General features: G+C 41.0%; 1 protein-coding gene across 1 annotated transcript; it reads right to left on the bottom strand.

Annotated features, from left to right (window-relative positions):
- Nucleotides 1-2,929: 2,929 nt before the first annotated feature.
- Nucleotides 2,930-17,424, bottom strand: LOC308304602 (two pore channel protein 1-like; the record flags this gene model as incomplete). The annotated part of the gene is made up of 13 exons (XM_080749229.1): nt 2,930-3,084; nt 3,656-3,713; nt 3,815-3,863; nt 4,446-4,570; nt 5,226-5,342; nt 9,885-9,984; nt 10,890-10,948; nt 11,062-11,096; nt 11,304-11,392; nt 12,914-13,044; nt 14,553-14,666; nt 15,482-15,652; nt 17,221-17,424. The coding sequence occupies 13 exons, from the start codon at nt 17,422-17,424 to the stop codon at nt 2,930-2,932; spliced, it is 1,407 nt and encodes a 468-aa protein (XP_080605355.1).

Consider the following 17,424-nt stretch of genomic DNA (forward strand, 5'->3'; position numbering starts at 1 on the left):
TAAGAGTAACCAGAATACAAGGGTACTAGGGGTTAGTATATGTTACCCTAAGGGTAACCAGATGAGTGGGCACCTAAACATGTTTGCACCACAATGTTAAATTGGCAATTGTTTTCTCCAAAATGCACAAATAAATAAAAATCTCACCCAGTGTGAAGTGAGCGGTGCCTTTTATGAACTTAATGTCATTAAATGTCCCCTGAAGCGTGGCCATTGCCCAGCTTTGCAGGACGGACATACGGACTGACGAAGCGAAATTACATTATTATATTATGTTATATTGCTTAGTATTGATTACTTTGTATTGCTAACTTGATGTTGAGAGCCAAGGACATGATTGAGCTGCTGATAAGCCCAGTATATCGCCACTGTCGTGCAGAAACCTCGTATCTCCAAGTTTTTTTGTTTTTTTTTCCTCATAAAGTAAAGCCCTGCTTCATCATACAAGGCTGTCGCACAAAAGTAGTGAAAACAGCAGATCTACAAGCACACAACGCCTCGCGGTGCGAGGCGTTGTGTGCTTGTAGATCGGCTGTTTTCACTAGTTTAGTTCATTTTTTAAATGATAAATACAAAATGAACGGTTTTGGACATACAAGGTTTCCACTCGACAACAACGATTTATGTAACAGGTTGTGAGTTACACACACGCACGCGCACGCGCACACACACACACACACACACACACACACACACACACACACACACACACACACACACACACACACACATATATACAAACACATACACAAAGCATCTCACCTCGATTGTAATGTAGAAAGACATGAAAAACAGTCGGCTCCAGCGGGATGTCTCAGAGGTTATTCCTTCCTATGGGAGAGTACAGTAGATATCATAGCTGTCAGAGGCAACGCTTTCCTTCAGTCACTGGCAAGCAAAGACATGGCTATTGACAAACAGGTATGGATAGGTGACATAATCTTACCATGGTGATATGCCAGTTGTTGATTACCGTCAGCTCAAACAGTGTCACTAGACAGAAATATAGTAAGCAAATAGTCAATTTGGCAATTTCTTTAATGTATTGGTTTATAGGCAAAGAGAAAAATGGGGTTGAATGTTCCCTACGGAATAATAGGGATGCTGGGTTTCAAGGTAGCAAGGTAGCAACAAGTAGTGTGTTTACCAAAGCTTCTGAGAACGTTGTCAAAGTTATTGAGATAATAGTAGCCTCCTTCATATAATTCTGTCTCGTTGCCTACGGTGGTGATGGTCTGTTTGTAGAATTCCGAGACCCCACTGGTGCTGAGGAGTTGATTGGATAAGCAGAACCACGGTTAGTAGAAATCAATCAACAACAACGATTTTGTTGGCACTTTCAACTTGCCGTCCCTAGTTTGGGAATTATAGGCAGTAAATGAAATAAAATAAATAAAAATATTTCACAAAATAACAATAATAGTTAACTTATTACACCACCCACCCACCACAATTTATAGGCCTTTATAGGCAAGCTACTCACTTGCAGCAGTTGGGGTAGACCACGTTGGCAAAGGACTCCATCCCAACAATTGCATAAGCATAATAGAACATGAGCAAGGTCAGGCTCAGACTCGCCATTTCGGGGAGAAGGTCAAACATGATGTTCAACATCATGCGATAACGCGGCTTTATTTGAAAAAACCTGGGAGAGGACGAGAGAGAGAGAGAGAGAGAGAGAGAGAGAGAGAGAGAGATAAATACGGCTAGCCTAGGAAAATTTACCACAATGTTTTGGCACCTTTGCCGCATGTCGCTCCCCATCTCTCCCCCCATTTCCTGTCAGTCTACTGTCCTATCCAATAAAGGCATAAAAAAGCTCCAAAACATCGTAAAAAATAAAGAAAAATGAATGAACAATTGAGCCTTTCTCTTGCATTCTCTTATTTTGCCGCCACTTCTTCCACCTTAGTGTGGTAACCTTTTTCTAACAAGTCATGAGCACCCACTGCTGTTCAAGTACATTTACTTACTTGCTATACCTTTGTGATTTTTCTTTCTTTTTTCTTTTTACTTTACTGGAGTATTTCCAATTTTCATTACTTCTACTCCACTACATCTCAGAGGCAAAACATGACTTTTACTCCACTACAATTATTTGAAAACTTTAGTTACTAGTTACTTTGTAGATTTTGATTATTATTACAATTAACAAAACATACAGCCCACCACTTCAGCCCTATACAAATGCTGCTATTTTCAAAAGATTTTGAAACATTTGAGTATACTTTCTACTTTTGGTACTTTAAGTGCATTTTGATATTAGTACATTGCAATATTGATACTTTTACTGACAAATCCACAGAGCGGCAACCATAACTACGGTGTCAAGCAGCAACGCTTGGCACCGCGACACCGCAACTACAGGGCAGCGTCTGTGGATTCGTCTATATACCGGTATATGCAAGAAACATCGATTAAGTACATGAATACATCCTGGCTGACACTAGACACTACATTGAATGGAGGCCCACCTGAGAAGCCGAAGAGGTCTGAGCACTACTGCGGCATAGATAGGCGTATTACCAGTTACCAAGACTTCAGCGAACAAGCACAGGGCGCCAAACACCGTCAATAAGAAGTCAAACCTATTTTGAGGAAGCACAACTGTTAGCAAACACACAACATGAACTTGCTTTTCATATACGTTTTAATATACCTGTACTGCTTGTGTCGTTCAAAAAAATAGCACATTCTTGGATTGCTGTTGAGTAGGCTAGTGTCACACGTGTGAGAGGAGGCCAGTACTCACCTATTCCACCAGCATCTGAAGTAAGGCCTCGGCCCCAATCCTGTCATTTTCAAAAACACCTCTGCAGCATAAACTGGGGAGAGAGTAGGCGAGAACGAGAGATGGTGTCTGTTTGGGTGTAGGTCAAGTATTTAATGCCTGCTTATTACCAGCAAACTGCGGGTCACATGTTGATTGTTATGGCTTTTGTATGTGAGCGAGACAGAACATGGTGTACTCACTGCTAAGGAAGAGGATGTAAATGTATGGACCATCTATCTCTGGAAGGGCACTGATACTTCGCAAGTATGCCTCAATAACAATCCACACGGCATTAACAGCCACCACCATGTCTGCAGGTACAAGGAGAGGTTAGGAATATGAATAGACTACTGTATGTCTTTCCATGTTGCTAAGAACAAATAGGTATGTTAAGTAATTAATTGATGCACTCACACATTGTGTATTCAAAGGCCTTTGACTCCACCATAAGACTGATGCCTATTAAAAATGAACATGCACACACACACACACACACACACACACAAATATATATAAATACAACTTTTAATATAATAGGTAATAAGATATCATTCTCATTACCTGATGTATTGGGCCTACTGCTGCATCATGCACATTTTTCCAACGTGTTGACCCACTTGAAAGCTTCCCCAGAAAACACTGACTGATCTGCAGCCTTCATCATCACAAAAGCTTCACATTCAAAAACATTAATATTATATATAAAACATCAGCTGAAACCTTTATATTATTTTGATATCGGCTTGATACATATAACAGCTATTGGACTTTTAAGGCCATTATTGCCAATATCGGCATTCCTAGTAGAGAGAGAGAGAGAGAGAGAGAGAGAGAGAGAGAGAGAGAGAGAGAGAGAGAGAGAGAGAGAGAGAGAGAACTTGCCTTTGAAGATGGTCTGGTGTGGAAGCTCATCATACCAATGTCCTCTAGTTTGTCGCGGCTGGTCATCAAACACAGAAAACCATGTTTACAGGCAAACACAACCACAGACAATGCAATACAAGTGCATCTAAACAGATTGAGGTCAATACGTTGACTTACCTTCCATTTGAGGTGAATGGACTCATAGAACTTATACAAGTCTTCTTGGCTGTAAGTAACAGAGGAGCAAAAGTAGAATTAGAAATGAACCCCATGAACCTATAGCGTGATATGAACCTATGATATTGATATGATATGATATGATATGATATGATATGATATGATATGATATGATATAGTTCATACTGAAATGTGCCTTGCGACACAGCAGCCATGTATGCGACAACATATATACTATACTATTCTGGGGTGAAAACATTTGCTGTAGAGCAGGGTTCTTCAACGTTTTCAGGCCAAGGACCCCTTAGTTGAGAGAGAGATGAAGCAGGGACCCCCACTACCTTATCATAAATTCCATATAGTTTCATTGTTTGACAGCACAATCGTCAGTGTATTTTGGATTCATGTCAATTTGTGTTTTCAGATATTTGTAGTAACTCTGAGGACCCCCTGATGAAGACCCATGCTGTAGAGGAGTGGACCAAGTACAGAGGTCGACTGAGTAAATAGTGGTTCAAGTTTAGGACTGGATTGGGTCCATAATGCTCAGTGGATGAATACAGCATTACCGTGTTGCACCACCAGAGGTCTCTACAGTACTAGGAAAGCTTGAGTGTAGTGCTGCTGGTACCTAAGCATTGCAGCATCATGGGTGTTGAGAGCTTTAAATGTGAGTAAGCGGTCTCTTGCGGACATTAATGGCTTGTAGAAGCGCATCAGGCCATCAAAATGCTTCAGAGAAACACTGTTCGGCATCTGGAGACCACGCACACGCGCACGCACGCACACACACACACACACACACACACACACACACACACACACACACACACACACACACACACACACACACACACACATGATGTAGTGGTTATGATAAACACACATAGGTCCATAGTAAAATGATGTTATCCATGCACCTCATATCAATTATTACTGTTTTATGAAAAACTGATTAATGTAGGCTAGATGTATATTTTATCCAACAAGGAGAACTATGGGCATGTGTACTTTAGGCATCATTACCATTTACGGGTTTCTGATCCGGTCAGGAGCGGAAAACGTCATGTGTAGTCATCATATCAGACGGACTACACTTTGGCCAGAACTACCAAACCGGAACCAGTTCTAACCCAAAATAATTCCCTATGTTCAAATAGGACCCACCCAATAAAACCCTTGGTGCGGTGTAGTTTTGCTTATTTTGGTATAGTTCATTTGCTATATCCATCTTTTAGTCAAACTCGTAGCGACTGGCCAGACTGAACAGGGGGGACCAAAACAAAGCGACATCGCTTCTTCTTCTTCTTCCTTCCTTCCTTCCTAGACCGGATCACCATTTTAGAACGAATACAACAAGGCATTCCTCCGAGGTAAAAAGTCTGGTGACACGAGGTTACTGTAGGCCTACCTGTCGGCTAACTAGCAGTCGGAAGGCGTTGTCGATGGCTGTGCGTTTGTGAAGCAGTAGAGATTTGAACTTCATCTTTTCACGGTTGTTGAACGTTTCGTACACCACCGCCAGAAGCTGTGGAGGGGACAGAGAGTGCAATGCTGTGATATTGATAGGGATGTTTAAAACGCCACGTTTAATCACTATCAATGACAAAGAGGATGTGATATGCTCAGGAGTAGATACGAGCCTACTGGACCCAGGCCTAAGAGCCCAAGTATACTAGCCTATAAGCTACATAAGACTCATAGACCTTAAAGGGGCACTCCACCACTTTTCAACCTATGTTCATATAATAGAGGCCTTTCTGGGCCCGCCCCTTTCCCCCCTCCCCCTGAGCGGCAGCCATGATGGAGTTACTGCTGCAGCAGTGTGTGTCTATGTCTATGTCTATGGAGATGGGACTTTTAATGAAATTAGTCATTACCAGTCCCATCTCCATGATATTTAGATCTAATTCCTTCGCCAGTTCCATCCACATGATTTGTAGATCTAATTCTATGAGTCCCATCCCCATGATTTGTAGGTCTAATACCATCGCCAGTCCCATCCTTATGATTCGTAGATCTAATTCTGTCTGTTCCATCTCAATTATGTTTAGGTCTAATTCCATCGCCAGTTCCATCCAAATGAATCTAATTCTATGAGTCCCATCTCCATGATTTGTAGGTCTAATTCCATCGCCAGTCACATCCTTATGATTTGTAGATCTAATTCTATCTGTTCCATCTCAATTATGTTTAGGTCTAATTCCATCGCCAGTTCTACCCGCATGATTTGTTGATCTAATTTTATCAGATCCATCCCAATGATTTTTAGATCTAATTTCACCACCAGTTCTATCCTTATGATTTGTAGGTCCAATTCCATCGGCAGTTTCGCCAGTTCCATCTGTATGATTTGTAGATCTAATTCCATCAGTCCCATCTCAATTATGTGTAGGTATAATTCCATCGCCAGTTCCATCCACATGATTTGTAGATCTAATTCTATACAGTTCCATCCTCATGATTTGTAGATCTAAATCCATCGCCAGTCCCATCCTTATGATTTGTAGATCTAATTCTATCAGTCCCATCTCAATTATGTGAAGGTCAAATTCTATAGCCAGTTCCATCCCCATGATTTGTAAGTCTAATTCGATACAGTCCCATCTCCATATTCTTTAGATCTAATTCCCATGATTTGTAGATCTAATTCCATCACCAGTTCCATCCCCATAATGTGTAGGTACAATTCCATCGCCAGTTTCGCCAGTTTCATCCGCATGATTTGTAGATGTAATTATATCAGATCCTTCCCAATGATTTGTAGATCTAATTCCACCGCCAGCTCTATCCTTATGATTTGTAGATCTAATTCTATTAGTCCCATCTCAATTTTGTGTAGGTCTAACTCCATAGCAAGTTCCATCCGCATGATTTGTAGATCTAATTCCATACAGTCACATCCCCATGATTTGTAGATCTAATTCCATCACCAGTTCCATCCCCATAATGTGTAGGTCTAATTCCATCACCAGTTCCATCTGCATGATTTGTAGATCTAATTCTATCTGTCCCATCCCCATCATCTGTAGGTCTAATTCCATCACCAGTTCCATCTGCATGATTTGTAGATCTAATTCTATGAATCCCATCCCCATGATTTGTTGGTCTAATTCCATCGCCAGTCCTATCCTTATGATTTGTAGATCTAATTTCATTTGTATGTCTAATTCTATTGCTAGTTCCATCCACATGATTTGTAGATCTAATTCATGTGCCGAATCTGAAGCCGGTGGGACGAACGTTTCTCGAGATAAGTGGATTACATACATACATACTCACAGAGATTTGTCACATTTATTGTAAGCAGATGAATTATGTGGATGGGACTGTATCAAATTAGACCTACAAATCATGGGGATGGAACTGGCGATGGAATTAGATCTAAACATAATTGAGATGTGACTGATAGAATTAGATCTACAAATCATGAGGATGGAACTGTATAGAATTAGATCTACAAATCATGTGGATGGAACTGGCGATGGAATTATACCTACACATAATTGAGATGGGACTGATGGAATTAGATCTACAAATCATACAGATGGAACTGGCGAAACTGCCGATGGAATTGGACCTACACATTATGGGGATGGGACTGGTGATGGAATTAGATCTACAAATCATGGGGATGTGACTATCGAATTAGATCTAAAGAACATGGAGTTGGGAATGTATCGAATTAGACCTACACATCATGGGGATGGAACTGGTGATGGAATTAGACCTAAACATAATTGAGATGGGACTGATAGAATTAGATCAACAAATCATAAGGATGGGACTGGCGATGGAATTAGATCTACAAATCATGAGGATGGAACTATATAGAATTAGATCAACAAATCATGTGGATGGAACTGGCGATGGAATTAGACCTACACATAATTGAGATGGGACTGATGGAATTAGATCTACAAATCATAAGGATAGAACTGGTGGTGAAATTAGATCTAAAAATCATTGGGATGGATCTGATAAAATTAGATCAACAAATCATGCGGATAGAACTGGCGATGGAATTAGACCTAAACATAATTGAGATGGAACAGATAGAATTAGATCTACAAATCATAAGGATGTGACTGGCGATGGAATTAGACCTACAAATCATGGAGATGGGACTCATAGAATTAGATTTACAAATCATTTGGATGGAACTGGCGATGGAATTAGACCTAAACATAATTGAGATGGAACAGACAGAATTAGATCTACGAATCATAAGGATGGGACTGGCGATGGTATTAGACCTACAAATCATGGGGATGGGACTCATAGAATTAGATCTACAAATCATGCAGATGGAACTGGCGAAGGAATTAGATCTAAATATCATGGAGATGGGACTGGTAATGACTAATTTCATTAAAAGTCCCATCTCCATAGACATAGACATAGTCACACACTGCTGCAGCAGTAACTCCATCATGGCTGCCGCTCAGGGGGAGGGGGGAAAGGGGCGGGCCCAGATAGGCCTCTATTGTTCCTCACTCAAAAATAGCTTTTCTTTTTTTTTCTTTTTTTTTTTCCTCAGAGGAGGGCTGTGGGCAGGTCAGAAACCCATCGTCTTGTGACATCATCGATTGCCAATCCAGCTTATAGAAACTGCAGGCTTTCTATTCCTGAAAAGTTGCAATTTTAAAGTGGAAGCCATGATGTCACAAGACGATGGATTCTGAACTTCCCACAGCTCTCCTAGGAGTCTTAGACTGAGTAGAAAAAATTGTGATATTTTATCATGAACATTAGTGAGGACCTATTATATGAAGACAGGTTGAAAAGTGGTGAACTACTCCTTTAAGCCTCTGTGTCACTGTAATAACTTGGCATTTCTTGTCGCACAGTCAAAGCACTTAGTCATTCATGTCAGTAGGCCTAACAGTTATAAAAAATGTATAGCGTAAAGTAAACATTCTCTGAAAGCATTTGATCAGTTTATCAGTTTATCTATAGGACTTTACATTTGAAACAAACTTCAGTTCTACAGAATAAAAACTTTTGCATGAAACGATCGAAAAGAGGAGGGTCTTAAAAACTATTTAAAAAGCAAGGGCCGCCCCATTATGTTGTTTTTACCCTTATGATGTGTCTGAACAGGGGTAATTTACAGGGGTAAATAACCCCATACAAATTTGACTGTGCACAAATGACATTGATTAATGTAACAATAACATTAACATTAACCATGACTAATTCTAAGTTAAGACATAAGACGTGCAAAACAGGGACCCAGTCTCTCGAGACAGACTTCTTAGTTCTTAGACACATTTTCATATGCTTCCCTAAGGCCAGACCACACTAATGCAACTAGTCCCAATTAACTCCTTGCAACAAAACAGTTTTAAGGCCTGTCCACATACCAATGCAACTCCTTGCAACTGCCATTGGAGATAATGGTTGCAAGTAGTTGTAAGTAGTTGCATGTTGCAAGGAGTTTCAAGGAGTTCCATTGGTGCAGACTGGCCTTTAACAGTCCATAAAAATGTGCAGAAACTACAGCAGAAGTCCGCCCCACCACTTCCGTTTTTTGGTAAAATGTCTTCGTGTTGAATTCCTTGATTTAGATGATTATGAAAAAGTTATGTTTCAGGAAAGGAGCTTTTGTTGTAGCAAATCCTATATGTCAAGCTTGGGAGAGAAGACTGCGCTGTATAATTCTGAGCAGTAATGGAATGTATTATGTGAATATAAACAGCCTCAGTTTGCGACATTCAGTTGACAGAGTTTTCTGGCTTGAGAGGGTATCACACTCATCACACCCTTATGGCACCCTGTGAGGTGCCATAGTTCCCTTCCCTTTCTGTAAAGGGAAGTAAATGTGGAATGGCTATTGCAAGAAAGTGTCATATCTACATGTCCCACTTTTAAGACCCATTTCAAACTGACTCTTTTACGTGTCCATGCTCAGGCGAATGGTCACGTAATCATCCACCTATGGATGTTCTGACCAAAGTCATGTTTAAACAGTTTTCAGCATTCAGTGCTTCTCATTTGCAGTTGGGCTGCCGTGCTATACAGCTAACATTAACAGAACATTTAATATAATAGAGAGCAAGCTGGGTACCAGGTTCATGACGAAGTACAGTTCTGTGGAGAGGTAAACAACGAAGAAGATACAGGACCAGTGATTGTTGGCATACGCTGGCATCATCACATCAGGGTAACTACAGGAAATAGGGAAGATTGTTCTCAGCCATTGACACAAGTTAACTTATACAGCAAGTGGTTGATAAAAAAACAAGCAATCAAACAGCCAAGCAGACTTGTGGTATGGAAAACATTTAGTTGACCTACGAAATTAGGAAGGAATTGATGCATATTATAACTTTTTTGTTATAGCAGCTATACAAGCTCACAGCACGGCACGGCACCGAGTGCTGCGCTGCGAGCTTGTAGATCTGCTATTTCTGAAAAGTCGTGAAAATGTGTGCAAATCTTTGAATATACTGTATGTATTCTTTCAAGCGAACATTTGTAACTCAAATTTCGCTTCTGGGGGGTCTCTGCGACTAAATATTTTGAGATACATATCATTTTGGGGGTCGTTCACATGAAGAAGTTTGAGCACCACTGACATAGAAACATAGGTTTTTCAAAAAACCTTAGAAGGATTTGAAATATTCAAAGACTTGCACAAATCTTCACGATTTTTCAAAAATAGCAGATCTACAAGCTTGCAGCGCGGTATATCTGCTATTTTTCAATAGTTAGAGCACAAAATAATGCGTAATAATGAGTTCCCAGTCTAAAAGGGTTAAACCCCCTCCCCTATGAAGAACATTCATGGGGGGCCCGCAGTGAATCCTTGTACCCAGGGCCCACAATTTGGTGCGACACCCCTGGCCTTCCCCACCTGAACACGGGCCAATTGTGTTCGTATAGAATAGAATAGATGAGCGACAAAGCCGGATGCATCGTGGTGGATTCAAACCCACAACCTCTGCGGTTGTGGTCAGGTAGCCTACTTTACCACCGCGCCACCCCAACGCCCCTTGATGCATACAGTAGCTCGCATATTTATACAGTATGTGTGCAAAGGGCTCAGAAACAAAACAACTGGTGTGCTTACTTTGCCGTGGTCAGCAGCACAAACAGACTGACCATGCTGTTCTCCAGACTGTTGAAGTACTGCGGGGAGAAGGGTGGACTCAGATCAGTAAACTCCCACCACAAGTGGGACACAAAACCCTTATCCAGGAAACCAAACATACCACATCCTCCAGGCTGTGTGTCAAACATACCTTATCAGCAGGGTTTGAGGAGAACAGCCAGAATCCTGAGAAGAGACAACAGATTACATTATCAAACAAGATAGAGACCTTTATTTGGAGCAATGAAGGTCACCAGGAGCAACTAGGGGTTCAGAGTCTTGCTCAAGGACTCTTCTACACTAACTCTAAGGGAGCCCGGTTTCTCTACCCCTGAGCCACTGCCGCCCCATTCATTGTGTTTAGTATAAATCAGGCATAGATGTAACACTTACCCAAGACTGCAAATATAATCATGAAAAAGAACAACAGGAAGAGGATTTCAATGAAGGCGGGAAGTGACTGGAAAACTTGACGCAAGTTTCTGATTGGGAGAAAGGAAGGAACCATGATATCAGCGATGTAAAATTTTTAAATTATCAGTATATACGGTATGTAGCCTATAGAGAAACGAAGCCATGTCGTCATTTGTGCGTAATGTCGCCCTCTAGGGGGTTCATGCTGGTATTGTTTTGTATTCAAATCGCCATTGGGAGATTTGCGATCACCGCATATAAGAACTGTGTTAAAAATATAAACACACCATGTGCGCGTTTCTGTCAGCGGGGGGGTTCTGCATAGTTTATGATATTCATTCATATCTGATATAGCCTGTTGTAACTCGTTTCTAGCGTTTATTGTGTTACTCTTTGGGTAAATCTGTACATTTCCACCTTAGTCGATGCTTCATATCCATTTGGGTCAATCCGAGAGCATGGTGTGTTTATATTTTTAACACAGTTCTTATATGCGGTGATCGCAAATCTCCCAATGGCGATTTGAATACAAAACAATACCAGCATGAACCCCGTAGAGGGCGACATTTCACGCCATTTCACGGAAGTGACATCACACTTCGCTGCTGAATTATACATGTTGTATTCAATATACAGTATATACCATTGGTGCCTATTGAAATTGGCAGATTTCACCCAGGTTTTTTCATCTCACTCACTTCATGCAGTCTACTGTCTTCACAAATGTAGGAAAACATAGGCATACACACAGAATAAACATTAACAGAAAGTATGTAGGCTACTTATCATTGACCATTTGGAATACAAGACCGTAACAAGGCAGCAAATCGCAACTGTCCCTTAGTAGTGGACAGTGTAAAATCACAGTGACATCAGTGATCTGGGCAGCTTGCCCCAGGAAATGTGCCAATCTCAATAGGTACCAACCGTATGTCCATATTATTTACTCATCTCCATATTTCAGAAATGAGTTCATTATCTCCTTTTGCACAAAGTAGTGAATTGCAAGATAGAGGGCGCCAGATCCCTTTGAGTCACACCCTACCACTACTTCCTGTTCATCCACAGAGCATTGATTCTAGTTGTTTTCTCCAATAGATTAAAGTGCTTTCTTTTCACTTTTTTCAACTTTTATTACTTGTCAAAATACATTTGATTTGTCTGCCTCATCTTTTTACCATCCCAAGTAATAAAAGTTGAAAAAAGTGAAAAGAAATCTAATGGAGAAAATGACTAGAATCAATGCTCTGTGGATGAACAGGAAGTAGTGGTAGGGTGTGACTAAAAGGGATCTGGCGCCCTCTATCTTGCAATGCACTACTTTGTGCAAAAGGAGAGTTGTATGACGGAAGATGAAAAAATACCATTTTGGAAAATGTTCACCTATAATGACATGCAAAATAGGGACGCCAGGTTGGAAGTCATTAAGTCTGTCTATTGATTTTATAAATATTCAACAAATGAAATTTGTATTACTTGTGACTATAAATAATAATTATATTGAATCCATTAGAATACAAGTTCCTTTTTCTATTTCTAACGGCTTTGGACATACAAGGTTTCTTCCCGACAGCGCCGATGTTCTGTACCTGCGCACTGCACCGCAGTATGAGCAGTCCACCAGGAATATGGGCCTGAGAGCTCTGGTCACACGCACGTGAGATCTCTGTCTGGCCAGAACCACTGCAGCCTCCACGAACAGTAGCACCAACACGCACGTCTATGCCACAGAGAGAGAAGATGAAAGAACCAGGGACGTGCTGGCCATTGGGAAAAGCGGGACAACTCCCGAACGGCCGGTTCATTCCCGGCCGGTCCAGGCCGGCCATTAGGAAAACATTTAAATGTAAAATGTAATAAAATGTCGGCCTTCGTTCCATTTTGGGTGCTGGGCGGCCAACAAAGTAAATCGTCACTGTCTGGCAGAAACCTCGTAACTCCAAGTTTCAAATTTGTAGATTTTTTTCGCAAAGCAAAGCCCTGCTTCATCATACAAGGCCGTCGCACGAAAGTAGTGAAAACAGCCGATCTACAAGCACACAACGCCTCGCGGTGTGAGGCGTTGTGAGTCCCGTAGTTTAAATCATTTTTAAAATGATAAATGCAAAACAAACAGTTTTGGACTTACAAGGTTTCTACCTGACAACGACGAAATATACAGTAACTCATGTAATTGGCCCACTGGCTTGTCACTTGTCATAATCTGAAATGGCAAATCTTTGAGTAGCAACAGCGCTATAGAGAGAGATCTCTCTCTTTATAGCGCGCAATGAGGGCCTCTCCAACTCTTTTTCCCGGGCTGAATCAGGGGCCCAGCACGTCCCTGGAAAGAATACAAATATATACAGCTGCATCTGGCTCACCCTGAACACCGGCACCAATCTTTTCTCATAGTTGTTCATTTTTCTCCCTAATCACAACCCATTATAAAGCATTTTATAATAACTGATAGAGGATAGCCTACTACCTGTAATAAAATAAAAGCTCAAATATGTTATTATGAGAGTCCACTTTGGTGTTTTTGTATGCATTATTTTGTCCTATTAAATCTAATGACCTAAAGTTTCCAATTATATTGTACAGAGCACTTTGAGAATCATTGCACAAATTGAGGTTTAAGTTAGTTCTCTGCACTTAGTTACATTTCATTTATTTCTTTGTGTTTACTTTGGATGATCATATTTGCCACTTTTTGTGCATCTTATATGATCTACTGGGCAACAAATGTCAACGTGAAGTTGACGATAAAATTGACAGCTTAGTCTTAGTAAGCATAGCCTTATAGGAACCAATGGTTCCCGAGCCGCAGACAGCGGACACTATTACCACAAGGCCACTGAGCCTGGATATACTCAGTTATACTTCTGTCTTTTTTATCTGTTTGTCATCAGTTTCCTCCGATAGGAAGGAAACTGATGACAGTGCAGTAATGTGCATTACAATAAAGTATAGTATGGTTTGCAAAACAGGCCGTAGGATCATGTTCCCTTAACGCAAAGAAATATATAATAAAAGATATCACGTTGAAGCCCTTTAGATTCTTATTTGATAGACTGACTGATTGCTGCAGCTTTCACTACTTAATTATTTTAGATTTATTTATGCATGCTTAAAACTATACTTATACAGTGTTATAAGCAGATTGTAATGCATTATTAACATGTTCAATATAATGGTTTTCGTAGAAATTGTACATCCCCATCCCACACACACACACCCGTCCCTTACCTTGAATATGGACCTTGGTTGTCGCTTGAAGTTGTGGAAGCCCAGCCAGCGTAGTTTCATGCACACTTCAAATGCCACCATGAGCAAAGCCAACAGCTCCACAGTGGCATGGACCTATAAGAAGCATGGCGTACACTTATCATTAATTATCCTGTTATTATTGGGGTGTGTGTGTGTGTGTGTGTGTGTGTGTGTGTGTGTGTGTGTGTGTGTGTGTGTGTGTGTGTGACACAAGACATAGAGTGTGTGTCTCCACAAAAAATATTTTACTGTATCTTGAAAGATTTACATACAGTATTTACGTATCGTTGATATGAGGTTCTATTACAGTAGTTCTCAAACTTGGGGTAGGGACCCCAAGTGGGGTCCCCACATTATTTTGTGGGGTCCCCAGATGATTAGCTTAATGTAATTTATTTTTCTCACTCAACGGTAAACAAACCAACATACAGTATACAATGCCAAGTGCTTGTCAGGGTGGGGGTCCCCAGTTCAAATATGTTTAATTTGGGGGTCATGGCCTAAAAATGTTTGAGAACCCCTGTTCTATTACTATGTCATTCAGGGGTGCCGTGGATGAAAAAGTTACCGTACAGGGCTGACCTGAGCCAAACATGTTTGAGAAGCACTTACATCATACATGGGCAACTGGCGGCCCGGGGGCCACATACATTTCAGGATTCCAATTCAAATTAACAACAAAATTATTCAGGATTCCAATTCAAAAGAAGCAAAACATAGCCGATCTACAAGCTCAAAACGCATCGCAGCGCGATGCGTTTTGAGCTTGTAGATCTGCTATTTTTTTGAATTTTTGTATGAGATACTAGAATGACAAAGTAGGACGTAGCAATATGCATTGTGGCCCTCTGGAGTGAAGGTGGAAATATATAGTGGCCCATCATCAAAGTTGCCCACCCCTGACTTACATAGACGTCCACTGTAAAAACGGCGGGCTCCTCGCACAGCGTCAGCATCATCAGCAGCAGGCCCGTCAGGAGCTCCATCAGGTAGAACGGGTGGTTGTTGGCGAAGCGGTACGCAGCCAGGGCCTTCTTGTTCTGAGGGTGGCTTAGGAACGTACTATGGTTTTCCCCCTCCTGTATTATTAGCACACATAAGAACAGCTTGTTATAAGTAATTAACATTTATCTAAACAGATCTTGAGCAAGAGTTTTAACTACTCGGGGGCGTCAATTGGGTATGGCAGGGGTATGCAGCTGCCATACCCTGGGTCCAGGGGGGGAAGAATAAAAGTTACTTTTAAATATAAATCCATGAATGTCTCTTTGTCTCTCTGTGCTGGTTATTATGTTAAATAATTACAAATGCACAATTTAACAAAATGGTCACTTTAACAAGGTATTATAATTATATTCTCCACACTTGTATTCTCCCCATCTTGACAAAATGGTATATTCCCGGGTTCCGTAGGTCAGCTGCACAGGTGCAATTCATTATTGTTAATTGTGGCACGTTTAGCTCACTTGAACATTACAGGCTGCCATATCCAGCCCAAGAAACCGTAGAAAGGGGGAAAAATAGAATGTACTTCTTAAAATAAATGTATCATGCCTGTTGCTAAGGTATGGCAACATGACATGACACGACAGTCAGGTTGCCATACCTTAGCTTTTTCTGAACTGAAGCCACTGTAACTACTTAAACCCTCTGGGGCTCTATTTTGTCTTAAGTATCAGTTCTTATACCTTAAATTAAAGGCCTGTGCATACTGTCTTCGACCACCCAACTTTTTGTTGGAAAGGTCAACGGTTCAACTACAAAATGACGTCACTCGATCGCATCTTCTGAAAAGCATTACCCCGAATTAGAGTTCGGAAAACTGCACGTCTGAAAGTCGAAACTCTCAGACGAAAAGTTGGGTGGACAGGCCTTTAAGTTAAGGCATAAGAGCTGGTACTTAAGACAATCAAAATACAGCCCTCAGGGTTCTATACTAGTGTATTTTCTGTTTTTTGTCCATCTGCTATTTTCTGCAAAAGCTTTCCCCACAATAAGGGCGGCATAGCTCAGGGGTAGAGAAACCGTTATTAGAGCACGAAGGGTTCCCGAAGGGTTCCCAGTTCGAATCCGGGCTCCCCCTGAGTTAATGTCGAAGGGTCCTTGGGCAAGACTCTGAACCCCACATTGCTTCCGGTGAGCTGGTTGGTGCCTTGCATGGTTTCCTCCGCCACCGGTGTATGAATGAATGGGTGAATGTAATGCACGATCTCTGTAAAGCGCTTTGGATCAAAAGCGCTATATATATACGGAATATATATATTCTTTTTATTTATTTTTTATTTTTTTATACGCCGTGGAGACTTGATCAAGTTCAATAATATATTTTTTTTGTTGCATTCCTAAGAAAATGTATTACAATACATTTACCCACATTGAATCTGGATGGGGACCCAAATGTATTTGGGTCCCCATCCAGAATCAATGGGGGAAAAACAGCATTTTTGGGGTGAAATAGTCCTTTAAGTGGTTGAAAGGTAAAACGTTCTGAAGATATAATAAAAGCCATTATCATCATCATCATAGAATCATCATCATCAGCTGGAGTTCATCACATCATCACGTGAGCTAAATGCTACTAGTGTTGGTAGTTCTGCTTTTGTCATTTCAAACACTGAAACAGACCCAGTTCAGTGCGTGTAAATACCTGCATGTAGATGGCTGCCTCTTGGTAATTCATCTTCCAGATGTGCTGCAATGATGCATCTTGGGCCTTGCGGTTTTGAGCGCAACTACCAATGGAGTCCAGTTCTGATTGCTCGATGTAAGAGTTTTTTTCAAGTGGAATATCCTCGTGGATCTGACTGTCATGGTCCTCAGCGGTTGGTGTTTTCTCAGACACACTCTCCAT

Source organism: Nannobrachium achirus (assembly GCF_963921795.1).
Source record: "Nannobrachium achirus genome assembly, chromosome: 19".
Lineage (NCBI taxonomy): Eukaryota > Metazoa > Chordata > Actinopteri > Myctophiformes > Myctophidae > Nannobrachium > Nannobrachium achirus.